General features: G+C 40.8%; 1 protein-coding gene across 1 annotated transcript; it reads left to right on the forward strand.

Annotated features, from left to right (window-relative positions):
• Positions 1 to 992: 992 nt before the first annotated feature.
• fbxl2 (F-box and leucine-rich repeat protein 2) lies at positions 993 to 22,063 on the forward strand. Its single transcript, XM_073463276.1, has 14 exons — positions 993 to 1,499; positions 8,098 to 8,159; positions 11,288 to 11,342; positions 13,110 to 13,184; positions 13,423 to 13,517; positions 14,021 to 14,185; positions 14,422 to 14,548; positions 16,039 to 16,113; positions 16,228 to 16,358; positions 17,494 to 17,554; positions 17,659 to 17,703; positions 18,040 to 18,096; positions 18,194 to 18,406; positions 19,865 to 22,063. The coding sequence occupies exons 1-14, from the start codon at positions 1,470 to 1,472 to the stop codon at positions 19,970 to 19,972; spliced, it is 1,299 nt and encodes a 432-aa protein (XP_073319377.1). The 5' UTR covers positions 993 to 1,469; the 3' UTR covers positions 19,973 to 22,063.
• Positions 22,064 to 22,229: the final 166 nt, after the last annotated feature.

Consider the following 22,229-nt stretch of genomic DNA (forward strand, 5'->3'; position numbering starts at 1 on the left):
AGCTATACTTTTAACTCATTAGCCTATGTTTTTGAGACAAACATTGTACTTTTCACTTGGGTTAGTTATTTACATATCTTGCAGATTATTATTCATATGAACCATATGATCAATATTCCAAAACATGAGGCATTGTTCAGCAAAAAAAGTCAAGTCGTTTAGGAATTTTTTCTTTTCAAAGGTGTGTGATTATCTGCTGGTGTAGTATATTTACTCCTGATCCAGTGTAAATAAACATATTTAAAGAATTTTCTAAATCTTTTTTTTCATAGTTTTACTTCCCCAAACTGCCTTATTAAGGATACAGTGCTCATCTATACACATTATTTGTTGATTTAAGTTAAAAACAATGCAGTACTGTGAAATAAGTTCTTTTGGAGTCAATTACAGACAGAAATGTCTTTATAACTTTGAGGTTTTTGCAGATTAAACTGCCCAACACTGTCAATAACAACACAAATGCTTGTCACACATGGACGCATCACTGACAATAATCCTATATTATGTTAATATAAAAGGTTCAGTTAGTCAGAATAAGATTTTTACATTGCTGTATTCTCATTTTTTATTTCGCAACAGTTTACATAATGCAGGAGCGACAGAGAAGTCAGTCCAAGTTGTTCTGGGTGTGTGTCTGCAGGTTGAAGCCTCGGTGTGACGGTGTGGCTCATCTCTACTGCAGGCGGCCTCTTGGCTCCTGGTTCTGTCGTTCACAGATACGAGTGTTTCCTTCCTCTATTCTGACCCGAGGGTTCGCGTCGGGTCACGTCTCGGTGCCGGTGCTACCCGGGACCGGCACGACGGCTGCGGTCGAACAGGGACCTTTTGTCGTTCACACGCCAAATCCCCGCAAGACCCCACAATCAAAACAAATCGACCACGCGTGCTTTTCCCGCAGCAATGACGTCACGTAAGCCCTCCCCCTTCCCCGCAAGTAAAAACAAAACATTGGGGGAAAACGTCCGTGTCAGTCGCCGTGCGTGTGTCTGATGCGGGCGATGTGCGGTGAGGGACGAGAGCGGACGTGAATGTGGCGTCGCCCGCGTGTTTTGCGCAAACTTGGGAGATTTGGGGGCCGGCTGACTGGCGCTGGAGCGATGAAGGGAGAGGCGGAAGTGAAGTCACTTGACAGACCGTCCATGTTATTATTGTTATTTTGGTAGCCCTGTGATGAGACGGGCTGGGGAGACGTTGGTCTCCGAGACAACGAGCGTGAACGTTACCGCAGGCCGCCACGGACCGACGCCACCCTCACCACTGACCCGGGCACAGGAGCCTCGCTGACGGCTGGGTCAGCGGAGGGAGGAGGAGGAGAGGAGGAGGAGGAGGAGGGTGTGAGGACCCAGCTCACAGCTCGGCTCCTACACTCCGGCCGACCAAAAATAAAACGGCGACAAAAACAATAACGGCAGTCGTCAAACGCTTCGACTGGTGTCTGCGGTCTGAAGCAGGGACGTGCCGCCGCAGACATGAACGGTATCACCAAGGGCCGGTTCGAGGTATGACCGAGGGAGTGGACCACCAGCGGTTAAACTGTTTGTTTCTAGTAGACGTGGGAGTCGTGGGCTTGTATAAGCGAAGTGTGTGTGTGTGTGTGTGTGTGTGTGTGTGTGTGTGTGTGTGTGTGTGTGCTAGACCGTGCTCCTAATTTTACATGCAGTCGGGAGCCGAGGCGTTTTGTTGGCCAAGGGTAATCCGAAATCCTGTTATTGTCCTGCCGCACCAGTAGACAGCGACAACATGGAGCTCAGGACTGCGGGACAGGAGGGCTGTGGCTGAGGATAGTCAATATATCAGGGCCGAGGCTGGCTGCCACTGTCGCCTGAGGTTACAGGCTTTCAGGATTGGGGTGGGGAGAGGTGGTGGTGGTGGTGGTGGTGGTGGTGATGGGGGGGTAGAGACTGTGGGGCTGCAGATGGAGAGGAAATGTTGTAAATACAAGCAGTGTGTAGCAATTAGTCATCATAACACTGCAAGACCTGTGACGCCTCCTGTGATACCTGTGAACGACAGGTGCCACAGGAGGTTTTGGGTGGCTGTCTGGGTGTCACTGGTGCTCAGGAGCCAGTCATGATACATAGTGTAACATATCATTGTCATGTTTCCTCACACAACCTCCCCATATCTGTGGGGTATTTTTTATTTATTTTTTGTTGGAAAAGTGGTAAACACACACAGATGGTGAAAGAAGGATTTAGATCTTTTACTCAAATAAAGATAGCAATAACTCAAGCTAATACAAAATATTTCACTACGAGTAAATGTACAGCAGTGTAATGTAGTGCAAAATGTAGGCAGAATGATCCCCGTCAGTGTTACATTACTGGATGATATTACTCATGCATTACTTACTGCATAGCATTTTGTGCCGTAGCAGGTTGAGGTAAAATATGTTTTCCTACTTAACACACCTCATATACATGTAAAACCTTTAATTTCAGTGTGGCAATTATCTATAGCTATCAAATGATTGTAGTGGAGTTAAGGGTGCAATTTGTAAGAAAGACTCAAAAATTAACTTTCTTACAAATTGCACCTTTTAAAGGTATAATATTTGTCCCTGAAGTGTAGTGGAGGTCAGGTATAAATAACATTAAATGCAAATATTGTCCCACAAACCTTTATTTATCGCATTACATGTGGTAGCAGGATGAGGCAAAGCTTGTTTTACAACAATATATAGGCCTACATCATATACATATAAAACCTTAAATTTCAAAGAAACCCTTCAGTCCAGCTGTCACATAATTACAGTGGACTTAAAGGTACAACATCTGCCTCCTGAAATGTAGTTGTGTTCAGTTATAAAGTAGCTAAATTCAAATATTCATGCCAAGTTCATGCACCTCAAACCTGTATTTAAATGTATTTCATTGAATAAAAGTAGGTTTTACTACTTTATATACATCATTTACATGTAAAACCTGTAATGTTAAAGTAAACATAAACCACAGTTATCAAATAACTATAGGAGAGATAAGGTAAAATATTTGCTTTTGACATATGGCGGAGTTATGTAAGTATGAAGTACCATAAAATGCGAATATTCATGCCAAGCATGCACCTCAGACCTGTATTTGTAGCATTTTATGTTGTAGCAGGTTGAGATAAAGCATGTTTTACTACTTTTATAAACATCATATACATGCAATGATGTAATGATGTAATTCATAGTAACCATTAACTGCAGCTATCAGATGATTACAGTGGAGTTAAAGGTGCTCTATGTAGTTTTGCAGAAGACATTTTAAAGTCTTCCTTTATTGATTTTGACGACTGAAGACACTAAATAAGCAAACTGTCATCACGGGACAACACAATTTCATACTGTTTTACTTTGTTTATATGTGGTGGACCCTGCCACCTTTCTAGTTTCAAACAGTGTTCTGGGGGACCAGATTTTCCTCTGAGAACAGCTTGTTTATTCAGTTATGGAAATACTGTATGTCAAATAATTATTTCCAAGCTTATTAAAACTGTAGACGTTACCTTTCTGAATTCGAATTTCTTTTCCAAAACTACATAGTGCACCTTTAAAGGTACAATAATCGCCTCTGTAATGTAGTAGAGTTAAAGCATAAAGTAGCTTAAAATGCAAATCTTCATGCTAAGCACATATACCTCAAACCTGTATTTAAGTAAAATACTTGCATAAACATACATGGTCACCTTCCACCACTGTTTTGTAGTGCAGCTTAGCTCACTAACCTTCCTGCGGTATGATAATTACCATGTTATGCTGTGTCAACATTCTCCTTGCAATTATGTACAAATCTTACATCAGCTCCCAGCCAACCGATCCCAAACCCTGTGAGCATTGTTAATGGGAAATATCATTCACACATTGTTGAGATTCTTTGAGGTTTGACTTGATGGTACTTGACTTTCTCCGACAGGCCACTGTGAGCCTGTCAGTAGTACGAACATACGTGTGAGTGAATGAGAACAGAAGGTGCTCACGGTGTCGATGTGTGTTGCCATATCAGTGGATTTCTCAACTGAGCTGTAAGCTTCTTAGAAGCAGATGAAAACCAGTGTACGGTGGGAAACAAGCTGCTGTGTGTCAGAGAGAGCGACTGAAGAGTAATAGGGGAAGACCTGGTGATGCTTCATAATGAACACCTGCCACATGCCCCCTTGTTGTTGTGTTGCAGTCCAGAAATTGAACCCTTCACATGACCCAGATCTAATTTCCTCATAGTTGCTTTAATGTGGCAAAGAAACTTAAAACCAAAGGCCATGCTAGTTCAAAAGCCAGATTAGCATATCAACCCTGTTGTACACTATCTAGGAATAGGCGTATGAGTACAGAGAGGAACTCCCTGCTTGGGAATGCTGATCTGCTGGCACAGGGAACGAGGGCACCAGAACGCCGAGGTGATGACTTGCGTACCAGAGATAGCTTTGAACCCCGCTGCCATAATGAGCAACGATGGCTGAGATTACACACCGAATACTCTGGTGCTCATGCCATCCAACCTGGCAACTTCTCCCATGGGGCTTGGTTTGTGCAACAGTTAGGGAGGGCAGAGATAGAGTGGATTGCATGTATGGTTGCAGAATATATTACACTCTCACGGTATGTGGAATTACACAATCGTTGTTATCATTATCAGTCACAATGATCTTTGTTATGACATGAGGGTTTGTTTTGCATGAACACATGCTTTATTATCTCCTGACAGACATGAAACTTTATATAAACTTAGAATATACATATTATTAATGACACTGATATGGTACAATTCAATATTGTATCGATTAGCAAATGTACAGGTGCAATAACCTGCTCAACCCGCTTGAAAGAGCTCAAGGTACCATCATTAAATTGCATTTTTTGTATGACCAGCAGTCCAAACCAAAAAATATAGTCAAGTTAGAAATTTTCGAGCAAACGCGGTAACTATTCTGAGGTTCCAACTTCACAAAATGTCTTGTCTTATTCTACAGTAGGGTTGCAGCGGCTGCAGTTTCAATGTTTACTGTGGCATGAAGAAATGACGGTTATCGTACCATGTACATGTGCTTATCTACAATATAGAATTCTACCATAGAAGCTGAACTGTTGGGTAATGTATAAAATGATGCACAAGAACTCTCCAATTTTCCATGAAATGTAATGTAACATCGTGTAGCTGCAATGAAGTGTTGAAAGAAGCGTAATGTAATCTTAACATCATTTTTTTTAAAAACTGTAAAGCTAAAATCAGAGTTCAAGAGGTTTTACGGGTCACTGTGACTGAAAATAATAGTAATCATTTTGTAATACTGTATGGTTAGTGTACCGTGAAAATCTCATACCTATTCTTTAGCGAACTGAAGATCTTTGGGTTTTACAAAACAAGATATTTCATGGGATCACTTTGGACTAAAAAATCAGTTAATTGAGAAAATAATCGACATATTAATCAATAATGATAGTAGGCTTCAGCAGTAGCTCTAAATGATATAAAAGAGAGACGAGAGATGTTTGAGAAATTGTTTCAGCAGAATTTGAATTTCTTTCTCTGTCCAGCAAGTCCATACAAAGCCAGACCAGAAGCAATCATACAGTAGAAGCTTCAGTTTGGAAGTGTAAACCACACCACAATAAGATTATTTTGTTTCTAATGCCATCTTGTATGAAGCCCACCACCACCTGGTTTTGCCTAGATTGTGTCTAACCATGTGTGTGTTGAAGGACAGGTCAAAAGTGAGTGATGTTATAGAGTGTTATAGAGGTGGTTTGGATATACTGTGGGCCTTGTCTGTTGACAGGTCACTATCTCTCTGTACAGTATTGTACAATTAAGGTCAATTTACTTTCAGTTTACTCAGTTGACACAGTTCTAAATATAACTGAGACTGACAGTCACATGATGATGATACAGGGTTTATCTGGAGATTTTGTAGAGTCTTCTGATAGAGGTAGTTGGCCTCAGCCCTCATTGGTTTGTTGTGAAAATGTCTTATTCACTACTGCGGTATGTGGGAACCAATAATAGAGAGGTTGCTTAGTATTTCCTGGAGCTATTACTGGGTAACTAATTTGGTCAGATCTGTGTATTAAACCACTTTGCAGTGTTGCCACCTGAGCATAGATGTTAAAATTCAAACCAGCTTGGTTAATCTTTTGCTGGACCTTGACTGGACCAAATCCCTCTCTTTTTTCTGTTAGACTCCACTTCCTCTCAAATGGCCTTTACTTCCTCACCTCCCTCCCTGTCACTCTCGGATTTTAACTTTGTACATATTATTCCTCTGGTCCCTGACTGCACCATTTCTTTGTTTGCCTCGGTCTCCTACTTCCTCCTGCTCCCTCGTCCTCCCCTCTTCCCTTTCTCTTTCGAGGAGCCTGCATCTGTCATGGAGCTCGCTACAGCCAAGACGTTTTCCAGCATCAACCTTTTGCTCCTCCCGTGCCTTTTCCTAGCTCCCCTTTGTGTTTTCTCATTTTCGATGTTTGAGTTTGCATGCGACACAGCGGGGAGTCCCCCCTCATTAGATACAGTTTCTGAGTCTTTGAGGACACAAGTGTATCACTGGCAGGATGCGTGTCTGCAGAGGCACTGCGAATGTGGGTGTTTGCCGTAATTTAAATTCATGGCTGAATGCAGCCCACCTGATCTAGAATGTTCTGCCTCTGTTCTTCACACACAGAGGTCTGACTTGAATCACCTGCGAGTGTGTCAGTCTGTGTGTGTGTGTGTGTGTGTGCATGTGTGTGTGTGTGTGTGTGTGTTCCACTCAGCAGATGGCCAGACATCCAGCGAGTAGACTAATTGAGATAAGCATGCCAACAAGCTGACCAGGCTAACAGAATTATAAGCTTGTAAGGAGGGGACGCGGAAAGCCAAATGTAGCTCTGGCTTGTTTATTAGCATAGTTTAGTAGCTTTTTTTCTCACTAGTACCTGAAAAGATGTTCAAGTTTCTTTTTCTATTCAGGAATAGGTTCTTTGTTTTGGTTATAACACACATGTTTGCAAAAGGGATCCCTTTCTAAGGTGTTTTCAATGCTAGTGAAGGAGGACAACATTAACCTATGAACTATTTGTGTGCATTAAAATGGTTAATTTTCTTATTCATGGAGTATGAGCTAGACTAATCTAATGGGTATCTTCCAATTATAGCTGCAACAATTGATTATTTGTCAACTGTTAAATTAATTAATTAAATTGAGTAATTTTTTGAGAAAAAAAGTCAAAATTCTCTGATGCCAGTTTCTTAAATCTAAGTATTTCTGGTTTCTTTATTTCCCTTTGACTGTAATGTAAATATCTTTGTGTTGTGACACCTGATGACGTCATCATCTTGGGCTTTGGGAAACGCTGATCGACATCCACCATTTTCTGACATTTTTTAAAACCAAACAACTTTTTGATGAATGTTTTGAATGAGTTTCCTTGCTGATCTGCGGTGAATGGATAGTAACAAAAAGAGCGAATTTTCAATTAAAAAGACCAAAAAGCTCTGGAAGATACCAGTTTGATTTGTCTAACTGATATGATATGTGGCCTCAGTTTCTATTATCGTTCACACAGAAGGAGCACTGTGGATTTTGTCTTTCCTCTCTTACATTGAAATTGCTTTAAGAAGGGAATGTTTTGCATCAGAGCCCGAGTGATATATCAGTTGGCTGACATTGGCCTATCACAGATATATTGGTATCAGTAAATATATAATGTAGAAATGATGCCCGGGGTAATTTATAATTATTCAATTCCAAGTGAAGTTAACTGTGTTGTTGCACTGAAAGCTTTTGTTTAATCGTCTTATATCTTTGTCACAATATAAGGATTGTTTCAAGGCTCACTCGAAAAAATATGAACTTATCCTTTAAACACATTTTGATTGAATGAAACAAACAGTAATTGTCCCCGAGCCTGATTCTGTTGTGATCTTGTGATGCTCTAATGATCCTATTGTATGTTCTGATCTCTGTTGCCATTGTTAAGGCTTGTATCTGGTTTCTGTCTCATTGCTCCTGACCACCCCAGACACACATTACACAATCACACACACACACACACACACACACACACACACACACACACACACACACACACACACACACACACAGACATTAATTGTTATTGTTTATCTTGTGTCTCGGCAGGTGTTCTCAAACAGCGATGAAGCCCCCATTAACAAGAAGCTCCCCAAAGAGCTTCTTCTTAGGTAAGATTAATAACACAACAACCTCCCCCCTCCACACATGCACACACACACACACACACACACACACACAAAATACAACACAACATACCCTGGGACAAGGGCTTAGGTCAGGGTTACTCATTAGCTGAAGCAGCCTTGAATTGGGAAGAAGTGTGTATGTGTGTTGTTGCCAGTGTGTATTTGTTTTGTCACTAGCTGTGTGTGTACTGTGTAGGTGTCTGTGTGTTTTGTTTGTGATGTATTTTGGTCACTGGTCTGAAATGAGCTTCTGTTACCTGTGTGACCTACAGACCAATATTTTGTCCCACACAAGCTGACATCACACACACTCATATGTCTTCATCCGCCACACTGATTTATATGTGGATGTGTGTGTGTGTGTTTGTGTGTGTGTGTGTAAGAAACGCTCCTGGGCCTATGCAAACTGTATGTCTGTGTGTGTGTGTGCTATAAATAGCTTGTCTTAGCTGGTGGGGAATTCCGCAGTGCTGTGCTCTTCTGCTGCTCCAGCTGTGAACCATAGAGACTACCAGTACACCCATTACCACCAGCACTGCTTTCACTGGTGGGCAGAAAAACACATACTCACTCATGCACTCGCTCGCTACCTACAGTACAACACATGACCTACTGTCACATGTGTCATGTTGAGACACTTACACAACATCGGCTGTGAGGAAGACTCATTGTTGCAGCAGTAAATCTTGTTTCTAAACCATGGAAAGTGGGTTGACTGGAGCCTTTTCTCTATTTACTGTGTAACTTTGTTAAGCCCTGTCACCATGGTACATAAACAGGGACATTATGGTGCCCCAGGTGCATTTGTATTATCTATCTAATGCATTTGTGTGTGGACGTTTGAAACACAATAACTCAAAAATAAAATATAGGAAGTAAATTCATATCACTTTCATAATTGGACATTAATCAAACTCGGAGATATGGAGCCCTACGAGGGCTGCAAGATGAATCTAAGGGGCTGTTAGACGATTAACAGGACAGAAAAGAAGAAAAACAATGTTCTTCTACTCAAAGTTGTATTCTTTTTTTCCTGGCGTTTCTCTAATCTTCACTTAGTTCTTTAGAACAGAACTGGCCAAAGTGTGGCCCGTGGGCCAAAGTTGTCCTGCCATAAGGTTATGTTTGGGTACTAGATGTTTCTAGCGAAAAATTGAAACTTAAGCTTGAAGAAAAAGGAATCGCTGTTTATGTTGTTTATTTTTTGTGAGATTATTTTTTAATGGAGTAACTAGCACCATTTTGCATCTTAACAGTACAATACAAAAGGTATTTGCTTTTTGTGGCCTACAGTTAAGTTCCAGTTTTTCTTACCTTCTTTAACATTGCAAGATAGTGTGTTTTTTTGACATTTTCTTTAATTTTCTGTGGGAATAATGCATAGACCTTGATGAAAAAATTCAGGCGTATTTAGGTGGCTGGTATCTATGAGTGAGTACAATTTGATGCTGACTCTAGATCTGGTCATCTTAAATCATGGTTAAGCTGTTATGGGTGGTTTAAGTTAGAGTGAATCAGGGCTGTTGAGTTTGATTTTGGATTAGGCTTGATTAAATTAAAGGGGATTGTTGGGCCTTGGCGGAGGTACCTATGCCCTCTACTGAGTCTGAGTTGTGGTGTCTACTTGTAGATTTGTCATGTATTCATGTGTCGTTGTGAGCGAGCCTGACTTGTTTTTGCGTTCCTCTGCCTTTCAGGTGGTACATTGTAAACAGCTGTTATCTAGGTTCGCGCAGCGTTGATGTAAACTGAAAACCGTGCCGTGATATAGAAGAACCTTTGTGTGACAGACGAGAGAGAGTTCAGGGTCTTCTTACCCAGAAGCACTGACTCAGCACCCTCCCTAACACCACCCAAATTCATGTCTAACTGGAGTTACTATGGCAACAGGTCCCAGACTAGTGGTGGAGGCTTGACTCTCTCTTATCTGGCCATGCTCGAAGGGCCAGGTGTACATTTTGTCAACAAATGAGACTATGCTTCATTAAAATCCCATTATGTGCCACGGCAGAAAAAACAGGCAGGATTTGACGGCGCAATCAGAGACTGCTAATGTATTTTCTCTTCTTGTCTGTGTTCAGGGGCAGCATTGGGGCTGTCCTGAGTGAATTTAAAAACATACTCATGATGTTCATCTGAATTTTGCTCTATTATATCACCTCACCATCATGATAAAGTCTCAAACACGAGGGTTTTTCTCAACATGTTTTATAATCAAGTGCAAAATGTCAAACAGGACTCCCTGAATCAGATTGACTGATGGCTTCCATGTGTGTACGATTAACAAGAAATTCTTCTGTGGTTGGTAAAAGGCCTCTCACTCACACATAATGGAAAGTCAGATTGTGTTTGATTAAAACAGACAGCCAATCAATGATCAGCGTCACAGCCATTAACCAGTTATTAGAAAGGGAGATCGATGAGCGCCTGCTTGATTGGTCAACATCTCTGGTGGCCTGCAGTCACTCCAAGGACTGTGTGTGTGTTCGATGTGTTCGAGGGCACCTGTGTGGGCGTCTTTGCATCGCTTTGTCGATTGTATGCCTGCACTCCCTGACACAAGACTCCGGTATAGATTGTAGAGGCATGTCCCAACATGCCCCTGGCCCAACACACATCAAAACACACAGCCTTTGTCTGTGTCTATATGAAGGAAACAATGGCCGGCTCCTGTTTCCTAGGGTTAAAAGGACATTCAGACCACAGCTGCACTCAAAGCTCTGGCACCATGACAATTCTCTGAATACCTCAAATGTCCTATAGATCGGCCCTTTAAGGCACCACTATGAGCAGTGACAGCCAGAAAAATCAGACAAGTTTGCTTTCCTGTATGTGTCCTTCTGTATATAGTATGTCTGTCTGTCCCATGCTGTCTGTGGCCTTGCCTGTCTGAGTGCCAGAGATTACTCATTGGCAGATTAATGGATTGAGCTGACCCAGTAGCCTGCTGCATGCAGCCCTTTGTGGCTGACCGGCCCACAGCTCAAACACTGCCTGTGTGTGGGGCTACCGACCAAACACAGGGGATTGTTCTGATTCCTACACACACACAAAAACACATTAAATCACACATAAAGTTAAGTCTGGATTTTTTTGGTCTCTCTTTCCAGAATATTCTCCTATCTAGATGTGGTTACACTCTGTAGGTGTGCCCAAGTGTCCAAGGTAAGCATTTCCCTCTCCACACCTCCGAAACCACCCACTGTCCACTAGCACAGTGAAGAGATTCATGTAATTCTAAACTATGGTTAAATAAAAACCTGTTTACCATTATTGAATTCTCTGGAAACGTCTATAATGTAGTGCCATCTGCTGGTTATGTGTAAGTGGACCACTGCTGAGCCACAGTGCACTGCAGCTGAAAGTCATTTATGAATGAGCTATCTGTCAATAATAAGGGCTCAGCACGTGGACGGTGAATGCAGAGCTGTGGTGGCTGCTCCCCTTACAACAGCTCCACATGCTATTTCTAAAAGGAAAATTTTATCTCTCTGTACCTTTTGATAAATTACAGTCTAGGTTTTATCTTTGTCTAAATTTCCAACCATTGTTATGACTGGTCAGACGATCATTTTCTTGATCCATCATATTGTTTTGACGATGAAGTATAAGACAAAAGCGAAAAATACTCAAGAGCCCACACTTGTTGACTTAAATAAATATCTATCTAAAATGTAATTTTCCAATCTAATTGTATGACATAAGTTCAGTGTAGTGTCACATTTAAAGTGTTTCTATCATGTTGAATCAATTTGAATTCAATAAATAACTTGATAACTAATTAATTCAGACTTATACATATATCTTTTGTGTGTCAATTTTTCATATGAAGTTAAGTTGAACTTCTTCATAAACATAATGTGTTTTCAAGTGTTTCTTTTTCTAGTATTATTCTAAAATAGGTTATCCTGTCTCCTGTAATACATCACATACAGTATCTTATAACATTACTGAATACATGTAATTAATAGGGATGGGACAACAATAGATTTTATCGCAGATCGTGATTAAAAAAAACTCACAGTAAGTTGCTCTCAGTGAATTTTCATTATGGGGATAATCGTGTATTGAGACAATTGTGAATATTCCCACATGAATGACTTGAAAAAGCTGTCTAGCTTACTGATGTCCAGTCCTGTAGTGGTTTCCTGATTTATTCTGAATTTCCTATGCCTGTCATAATTTATGTATCCTTTATTTGTGCAGGAAGACCTGATGATTTGTGATTACTTATTTAAGAGTCTTTGTTCTTAAAAAAAAAAAAAAGATCTGTGAGATTTGTTTTCTAACAAAATGCAAGGCTAAAGTGATTCCACTATGTTTTAGTGCCATTTTAGTTTTTATTTAAAAGTTTTAAGAATATTTGGATGATTATCTGGATGATACCATGAATCACAATTATGTTGGACAGGATAATCTTGGCATGAAATTTGTCACAACAAATGTCACATCATCATGATTTCAATAGTTTTTTTCAGTGAAAATGAAAATTGTGATGAAAAAAATCATCATTCCCACTAATTTCAATTCATATTGCAATCACAGTATCTGTAAAAAATAATCTGGATGTGACTTTTTTTTGGCCATATTGTGCAGGCCTAAGGCAAACATTTTTTTAGTGCAAGGTAACATGTTCAAGTGTCGAACCAACAGTCCAAAACTTTTTCCAAAATTTTCAGTTTACAGTGACATAAAACAGAGAAAAGAAGCCGATCCTCACATCAGAGGCTGTAAGAAGTGAAAACAGCAGCTAGTGTACCAGCACACACAGAGCCATACACACAGACTGCTGTACAGTAGACTTTGACCCATTGTGTTCGTTCATTTCTCCCACATATTATTATAACAGAGTCCCTGTTCACCTTCCCTCCACCTCTGTCTGACCCACATGTCTGTCTCTGTCCACAACCTGTCTGTCTGTCACCCTCTCAGGCGTGGAACGTCCTGGCCCTCGATGGCAGCAACTGGCAGAAGATTGACCTGTTCAACTTCCAGACAGACATCGAGGTGAGGAGTGTGTTAATGAGAGGGAGAAACAATAGAGCTGTAGAATGGACAGTACTTGTGTACGTGTGTGTGCTCTTCTATGTGTGCTGCACGTGTGTGCTTGTTGAGTAGCATTATCCAGCCCAAGGCTTAGTGCTGGGTCAGTAGGCTTTGGTGCCGAGTGTGACGTCGCAGCTGATCCTCTGTCCTGTGGCTCTCTGTCCATCTCTCTCTTTCTCTCTGTCCCTGTGTCTCTCAGGGTCGGGTGGTGGAGAACATTTCGAAGCGTTGTGGAGGCTTCCTGAGGCAGCTGAGCCTCAGGGGCTGCCTGAGCGTGGGAGATGCCTCCATGAAGTGAGATACTCGTCGTGTCTCTGATACACACTGATGCAATAAGTGTGGTTCTGCTTTGACTTTTACATTAAGTCTTGTTGGTTTGATTACTTGGTAAAGTAATTATGTTTAAAGTTTAAGCATCTTGTGCCTCTTCAGTCCCAGGGGAGTCTGTGAAGAGACTTTTTGATTCCATTAAATCTCACTTTACTGTGTACACACACAAACAAAAACAACAGAAGAGAAATGGTTGTGTCATTTTGTTTTTACATGAAACCTCTTGATATGTACATTTAAATGGTTTCACTTTGTTATCACAACTATAAACAGCTGATTTAAAGAAGTACAAGCTGCTCTTTGGAGAGTAAAAAATAGAAACATACACGAGCTGTACAACGACCTCCCAAGGGCCTTTAGATGACTCTGTTAATTGGCTCCTGAGCAGCTCCTAGCGTCTGACTTCTTATTTATTCAATGAAGCGACTCTTGAGTAATTCCCCTTCTCCCACTCTCCTGTTTCCCAGGACATTTGCTCAGAACTGCAGAAACATCGAAGTGTTGAACCTGAACGGCTGCACCAAGATCACAGACAGCACCTGTCTCAGCCTCAGCAAGTTCTGCGCCAAACTCAAACAGCTAGATCTCACCTCCTGTGTGTCCATCAGCAACCACTCCCTCAAGGCCCTCAGGTAGCACCCACACACTTGGTGTTTCCCTCGACTATTTAAACCTAAATCCATATAAAACAACCCCTATTAACCCCTTCAAGAAAAAAGCTCTCATTTCCCCCTCAAGCCCTCACACACGCTCCACACTGTACATTCTGCTTTTTATACAAAGGTGTAATATAAGACATATGTCCATTTGGTTCACATGTTTTGTGTGTTTTGTCTTCATCTTCGTTGTGTCGTGTGTGCATGCTCAGCGATGGCTGCAGAATGCTGGAGTTGTTGAACCTGTCGTGGTGTGATCAGATCACGCGTGATGGCATCGAGGCTCTGGCTAGAGGCTGCAATGGTTTACGAGGACTGTTCCTCAGAGGCTGCACACAGGTACGGCAATGGCAGTGCACACACACACATACAGTTTACACACTAAAGCAATAATTCATTTATTTTCAAGCGGGCATTTTTGATCCTTTCCACAGTGCTTTTGTTCCATACCGTTCTACTTTAACAGTTTTACTCAAATATCATTAAATAATTAATGACCATCACTCAGGCTCATCTATTTAAAGGAAATGTTTACCCTAAAATAAAAAAATGTAATTATTATTAGTCATTATCTACTCACCTCCACACTGATGGTAAGTCGAGGGAAGTTTAGTAGTCCATAAAAAACATTTCGGGCGCTTTACAGCAAAACAGTGTTGCAGCATTCTCCTAAAAAATCTGAAGTCGATGGGGACTTGTTCTAAAATGTGAAAAAAAAAAACCCCAAAAAACATAAAAATGGCTCCCTATAGCTTCTCAGGCATAATCCAAGTCTCCAGAGGCCCCACGATGCCAAATTGATTTGAAAAGACGTTATTTGAACCCTTTATTAAGCCAAAAACCTTATTTTAGTTTCGAAACTAAAAGTGTTAGCGCACACCCCGTCTAAAGTGGTTGCATGAGCTTGTCAAGGGTGTAAATAGTGTCTTTTCAAATCAATTTAAGATCACAGGGCTTCTAGATAAATGGATTATGCAGGACTAGTTGTATTGAGCTGTTTTTTGTGGTTCAGTCCCCGTCTATTTCAGTTGTTTAGGAGAATGCTGCAACTGTGTTTTGCTGTGAAGCTCCAGAAATGTTTTGTGAATGACAAATCTTCGTCCGACTTTCCATTGCCATGAGGGTGATAATGACTGACTGAATTTCTTGTTTATGAGGGATTTCCTTTAAATTTTCAAAAGACACTGCTCTATACAGTTTACGTGAACAGGGTCCTCTGGTTGTGTAGACAGCTCAGTTTATGTTTCAGCTGAAAGGATAGAACTACAGAAAACCTGAAACAAAAATCTATGTATTAAACCTTTTATTCCCAGATTATTAATTTGAAACAAAACCATAACATACCCCACAAGCACAATTCTTTCCCACTGCTTATAATTACTCACTGAATTGAATTGTGCCCTTTTCCCTACTTGCTGTTCCTAAGATTTTCCATTCATTGGAATTTGGGTTTTTTTCTTGTATTTCAATCTCATTGGTTGTTTTTTTTTGTTGATGTAGTTGTCTGGCTGGCATTTTCTTTTCCTGCTGCCCCTGTAGAGCCAATATTTTCCGCAGGGCTGTGTGCTCGGTTGTTGTTATCCTTTTAGCCAAAGTCTATTTTTCTTGCCTGTAAAAATACCAAGAAATACTGATGAATCATCTTTGACATTAGTCACACATGAATTGATTTAAAACAGCAGAAATGAGCAAATCTGTCTCCCATTTATTGTTGATTGTTGGTTTTAGGCTTCAGCAGATACATCAACACATGCATACACAATAACATACATAAACCATTTATGTAGGTGTTTGATTAACAATACAGTGTATTTTTTATTCTAACCTAGTTGGACGATGGCGCATTGAAACACCTTCAGAAACACTGCCCAGAGCTCACCACCATCAATATGCAGTCTTGCACAGTAAGGCAAACATTTAGTTCTGGGATGTCGGAGGAGGGAGATAATAATGCATGAAGGAAGTCTCTGTGTGCCTCTGTGTTTTTGTAATTTGTCTCTTGTGTCTCTTGCCTCCAGCAAATAACAGATGAAGGCCTGGTCAGTCTGTGCCGAGGATGCCACAAGCTACAGATCCTTTGTGTGTCGGGCTGCAGTAACATCACTGATGCCTCCCTCACTGCGATGGGACTCAACTGTCCCCGACTCAAGTGAGAAAAACACACAGAGAGCTTGCTTCAGTATCCAAAAAATCTCCCTCTCAAACAGTGTGACTACTATCATTTCCAAAAATGGACTAGAATCATCAAGTATTTGTGTTTTGCGAGTAATTTTAGCTACCTGAACGTGCCAGAATCCACAGATAGTCTCCTTTTCATCAATGTCGTCCTTCTACATACAAAAGAAAAGGATGCACACACAATCCAAAGCTTGGAAATAAAAGATTTAACAGAAAACCACAGATGCATTTGTGGGGAATGTGGATGTTTAAAGGTGCAATATGTAAAAATTGGCTACCTGTCAAATTCATACTAAACTAAATAAATGGGCATATCACCAGCGTAACCACTGACTGCTGCTACCTGTAGCTGCCATTTGCTAGTTAGCTCAGTTAGCCGTGCTAATGGGCAAAATGGTTAGAATGGGCAAAGACACAACGGGTTCAGGCAGGGACAGGAGGAAGTGAAGCGGGAGAGTAGTGAGAGGTAGGTCGGGTATCGCCCACTGCTGGAGGCCCAGCTACTTTCTACCGGACGAGCCAGGTCTAGCTGGTTAACATGCTAACTTCAGTAGATATCTCTATAACACAGTACAGAAACGTCTTTGATGTAACATGCTGTTATTTCTTCATGTTCTGTTGATATTTTTAGTTAATTTTTGAATGTTTAAAACTGACAATCTTACATATTGAATCTTTTAAATATTATGCAATATAAGCGATTGCGTCATTGGTATGATAGATAATTTAACCAAGACATTGTTGATCACAAGCAAAAAGGCAATAACAAGAAATTGGTACAAGACTGAAACTTTTGTACTAAAGCGTTTTATACTTAAAATGACCTCTCTGCTCAGAGTGAGAGAAAATGTTTCTGTCTGCAAACGGAAAAAAATGGACAATTTATGACACAGGGAAAAATTCTTAAGTACTTCCTGATAGAGGATCTCAGGTCCGACACATGATCCCAAACTTGGTTAAGTGACACTGCACTGCAGCCCACTAGGTCCCTCTCTTCATACTCAGTTGCTGGCTGATGATTTGATTGACCTTAGTAAGACACAGTGCTGTACCGTACCCTCCATGTAGCCTTTACAAATTGCGTGTGTGTATCTGTGTGTTCTCAGGATCCTTGAAGCTGCACGATGCTCCCATGTTACAGACGCTGGATTCACTGTGCTGGCCAGGGTGAGTTTAATTTAGCTGTTCTGTGAACCTTTTTGTTGGGTCAACCATCCATTTCACCTCATCATCCCTGAGTTTAATTCAATGATTTCTGTTTTTCTTCACAGAATTGTCATGAGCTTGAAAAAATGGACTTAGAAGAATGTATTTTGGTAAGACAATTTGTGGTTTCCTTGTTTATTCCCAACTTTGTGCTCATGGTATTTATTCGTGTTGAATCTGGAAGGATTCATGGCTTTGATCTGTTAGTCTGGGACGATTAGATTGTAACAAAAAGACAGAAGTGATTGTGTGCATGGCAGGTTTTCGGTAAAGAAAGCAATGACATCAGTATTTAGATTAATTTTGACAGAAAGCAAAGAAGTAGTCATACATATTAGCTGCATATGAAACTAGATACAAAATTGCTCCCAAAAACTGTAAATTAAGACTCAGCTGTTTCTAGACATTTGAGAACAGTCTGTTAATCAAGCTTTTCCTCTCCACAGGTGACAGATAACACCCTGGTTCAGCTCTCTATTCACTGCCCTCGCCTGCAAGCACTGGTAAACCTTAACACCCACAGTTCTGAGTTTGTGCCAAGTTCTCCATGTGTATGGAGCTTTAATCCATCTATCTGTGTGTCTTTAACCCTGTCCGCAGTCCCTGTCCCACTGCGAACTGATCACAGACGACGGCATCAGAGCACTGAGCAGCAGCACCTGTGGACAAGAGCGCCTCACCGTGGTTGAGCTGGACAACTGCCCCCTCATCACTGACGTCACACTGGAGCACCTGAAGAGCTGCCACCGCCTGGAGCGCATTGAGCTGTACGACTGTCAGCAAGTCACCAGGGCTGGCATCAAACGCATCCGGGTCAGTGGGAGTCACAGGGAAATAATGGCTGTTTTTGATCAAATAGTATCTGCTCTTGTTGGGGATTGGATCACTCCTCGTCCTTATTTTATCTTAACCTTCCGTAGTTTATTCTTGAATTAAAGAAATAGCTCAGAATTTTGTAAACTACACTTAGATTACAGTAGATGAGAAGATCAAAACCACTCTCAAACATGTCTGTTAGATTTAAGGCTATGCCCAGTAGCTTGTTAGCTTAACTGAACATTAAGATAAAAAAAAGGGGGAAAATGCCTAGCCTAACAAGGTTGGGTAGTGACAGATTACATATTATCATGATTACACAATCAGATTACAACAGATAAATAACCTTATCAGCCCAGATCACATTTGGAAAAAAAATGTATGTAATGTAATTAGATTATAGTTACATTGTCAAGGACTACTTGATTACATTATTAGATTGTGTCTTTTAATATGGCAATTTTTTAAATGATGAAACTTTTTTGATGAGTGTGAATACGCCGAATATGTTCTTCTGTATATCAAAGCAAGTTACTCCATTCAGGTTGCCAGTTTTGTTAATGATCCCTTAATGTAAAATTCTTGTTTTTGATGATAATGGACTTTTTATTCCTTTTTATATACATTGAAATTTGAAGATGAACGTTTCGAGTAAGTGCTCGTCGATCTTCTTCGTCCTCCGTGTGACCTTTGACTAAAAAACAGCAGCAGCAAAAACTTACACATAACGAAAAAGCATCCCACATGTTGTAGTACACAGAGTATACCTGTACTTTGTGCCAGTACTGTTTTTGTAACAGTAATTTGATTTGACAAACTAAAAACCCAAAATATGGTAAATGCATTATATATGTGTGTGTATATACTCTATGTGTTAGATATTTAAAGAGACAAAGGAATATTTTTATATATATTTTTTTTGTGGCTGCTACAATTTTTTGCACCGTATAAAAGTTATATTTTCAATGTTTGATTTTGAACCAATCCAAAAATAATCAAAAATTTGGATTAAATTACATTTTTTGTAATCCAATGGATTATGTTACTAATTACGGGAGGTGGAGTTTTCCTGGGGGGTTGTGTACAATAGCTAACCAACAGTGACTCCAGGAAATTCCTATCACTATCCAGTGTTTTTGCTAAGCAAACTTAACCATCTGCTGGCTGTAGCCGTATATTAAACAGACACAGACAAGAGTGGCAATGATCTTCTCATCAAAACATCATACAGAACAGAATCGTAATTATTATATGCTATATGCTTTTCAGCTGTGCTTTTGTTGTCAATTCAATGCAATTCCAAAGGGCTTAACCTGCACCGAAAAGTAAAGTTTACATTTCCAAAGGAAGTGTGAAGTAGAAACAAACAAATCTAGAATCGAAATATATACAGTATAAATATACATCTTTCTGTCTTTTTATTCCCTTCTTTTAACATACCTCTTCCCTGCACAGGCCCACCTTCCAGAGATCAAGGTCCACGCCTACTTTGCCCCAGTGACACCCCCTCCTTCTGTACATGGAGGTGGCCAGCGTCTGTGCCGCTGCTGCATCATCCTCTGACAGTGGAGGGCCAGGGGGGGGCACCTCTGTCTGCAGGTCCTGCTGCTCTGATATGTGTTGAAATGTGGTGGGAGGTGGGGGGGGAGGGGACTGGGGAAGGTGTGGGGGAGAGGAGGGGCTGGACCCACTCACTGCTCCTGATCACTGATCAATACACTGACTGATCGCCACTGATCCCTGATCAGTTGAACCCGCCCCTCCTCTCTCCTCTTGCTCACCGATCAGCATTGCAGCAGCCCCGGGGTTTGGGGCGTGGAGGAGTGGGTGGAAAGAACATGGATGGAAGGACAGATGGAAGGACTTTTTCTCTCTCTGTCTCATTCTCTCTTTCTCACTGTAAAGACAAAAACAGGTTCTCCACTCCATCCTGCTCCTCACACCCGTGACTCCCCCCACCTGAGGGCATGGAGGACTGAATAGTGGAACTACAATGCATCATGTTCAAACTAAAAAAAAAAAAAAAAATGACGATATTGTCATCTTGGACAACAGTTCGCTCTCTGTGGAGTATCATCTCAACCAATCACATGACACCTCTATGTGACCATCCTGTGATTCATTCTGCTTTGACCAATAAACACGCAGCATGGAGGGAGAGGTGAGCTGGGTTGTGGGAAATGCAGATCGTCTGGATATAAACACTGAAGCTTTGGCACAGCCAGCTCAATTCTCTAGTGTGGAAGAGTTGAGAGGGGAAAAAACAGGAAGTACAGAACGGGACATGTGACATATTTGTGCATCTGAGAAACTTTTGTTGAGATTTTGATTCTGTTCGTACAGAGAATGTTTTGCAATGGGAAAAAAATAATTACAATTATGGCAACTCACTTAAAATTGGGGTAGGCCAACAAAAAATTGTTTTATTTTCCCCTTTTTTTCCAGTGCTTATTGTAATTGTCAATGCCTGTCTATCCAGAGAGGGAGATATGTTTGTCACTTTTTTTGAAATGGAAAAAAAGAAAACAAGGACCTATGATTCAGACCCTTAGTGTCTAAAAGCGTTATGTTGGCTCTGTATGCTACTGTGATGAGCGGCCTCTCCTGTGCACTGTGTGGTTGTGTTGGCTCGTCGGCCCTGATCCAATCCTGTCAGTAGCCCTGTGCACTAGCTCCTACTTGACCTTGATTTGTTTACATCCTGGATTAGGTTAGCGCCACAGACAAACTTGTTTACATCAGTAGGTTTCCAGTCTCCCTACTGTTCAGAGTGAGTTTAGTAACACTGAGAAAACTGTGGTATACCAACTGTTTTTAACTGGACTGTGAGGTCCATTATTCAAATTTATTGCTGTGTGTATTTGGATATCAATCAGGGCTATTGTTGGTGCAACTTTGCTTTAGAAAATGAAATGTAAATTTGTTTAGAGATGAGAACGTGAGCGAAGGCACCTCAACGTTTTGACAATCACGTGAATTTATGTATTTGAAAGTTAATTTAGTGTAGTTTTGTGTAATTGGCAATTTACTGATGATGTAGGATATAATGAATTTTCTGTATTCAATATACTCCACTCACTAAATGCCCTAAGCAGCACATGAGGAACTATTTAGAATTAGACACAGGTTTGATGAGATCTGCCAATCTAATGTATTTGATTGACCAGAAACAAATTCCCACATCCTCATCAAATGCTACAAAACGTGACAACAGGAGTGTCATGTGCAGTCCTTGGAAAGTCCCAGAAGCAAAATTTTATTTCACTCTATACAAACACTCCTTCAGACCAACAGGATCTTGTCACGCCGAGTAACACATGTATTGGACGTGAACCACCACTACGCAAAAGCACTGAAAAATACAACAAAACAGAAGCAGCTCGCAATATTGCACTAAACAAGAGACTGGCAAGTGCTGTGTAGTGCCAAGTGCTCAAAGACTGGGGAGATTGGCAGGACGATGGATAGGACTGAAACAAGGAGATCAGACAGAAAGAAGAATGAAGACTCAGATGGAGCTAGCTGACGTGACTGGCTGTGATACTAATGCCCTCTCTTTGACAGCTGTTTTAACAGTTTTATGTTTAAGAAAATAAAGAAATAAATGAAAAAAATAAACAAATGAATAAATAAAAGTGACTAATAGTAAATGTGCTTTGTCTCTCTGGTGTGAGATTTTGTCTCCAAGTGTCTGAAGAGTAAACTGCGGCAAACGGAATGCATGCAACACCGCAGCTACACCGCTAGATGTCACCCAAGAGCCGTGTAGACGGCAGACACACCCACATAAACAGTGCGGTGTGTTTGATTCATGACTCTG

Source organism: Pagrus major, chromosome 3 (genome assembly GCF_040436345.1).
Source record: "Pagrus major chromosome 3, Pma_NU_1.0".
Lineage (NCBI taxonomy): Eukaryota > Metazoa > Chordata > Actinopteri > Spariformes > Sparidae > Pagrus > Pagrus major.

Excerpts from the sequence above, each read along its gene's own strand:
- fbxl2 (XM_073463276.1), top strand. The coding sequence starts at position 1,470 with ATGAACGGTATCACCAAGGGCCGGTTCGAG. Across the intron at positions 1,500-8,097 it reads TCACCAAGGGCCGGTTCGAG|GTGTTCTCAAACAGCGATGA; the intron begins GTATGACCGAGG and ends GTGTCTCGGCAG. Across the intron at positions 18,097-18,193 it reads GCCCTCGCCTGCAAGCACTG|TCCCTGTCCCACTGCGAACT; the intron begins GTAAACCTTAAC and ends CCCTGTCCGCAG.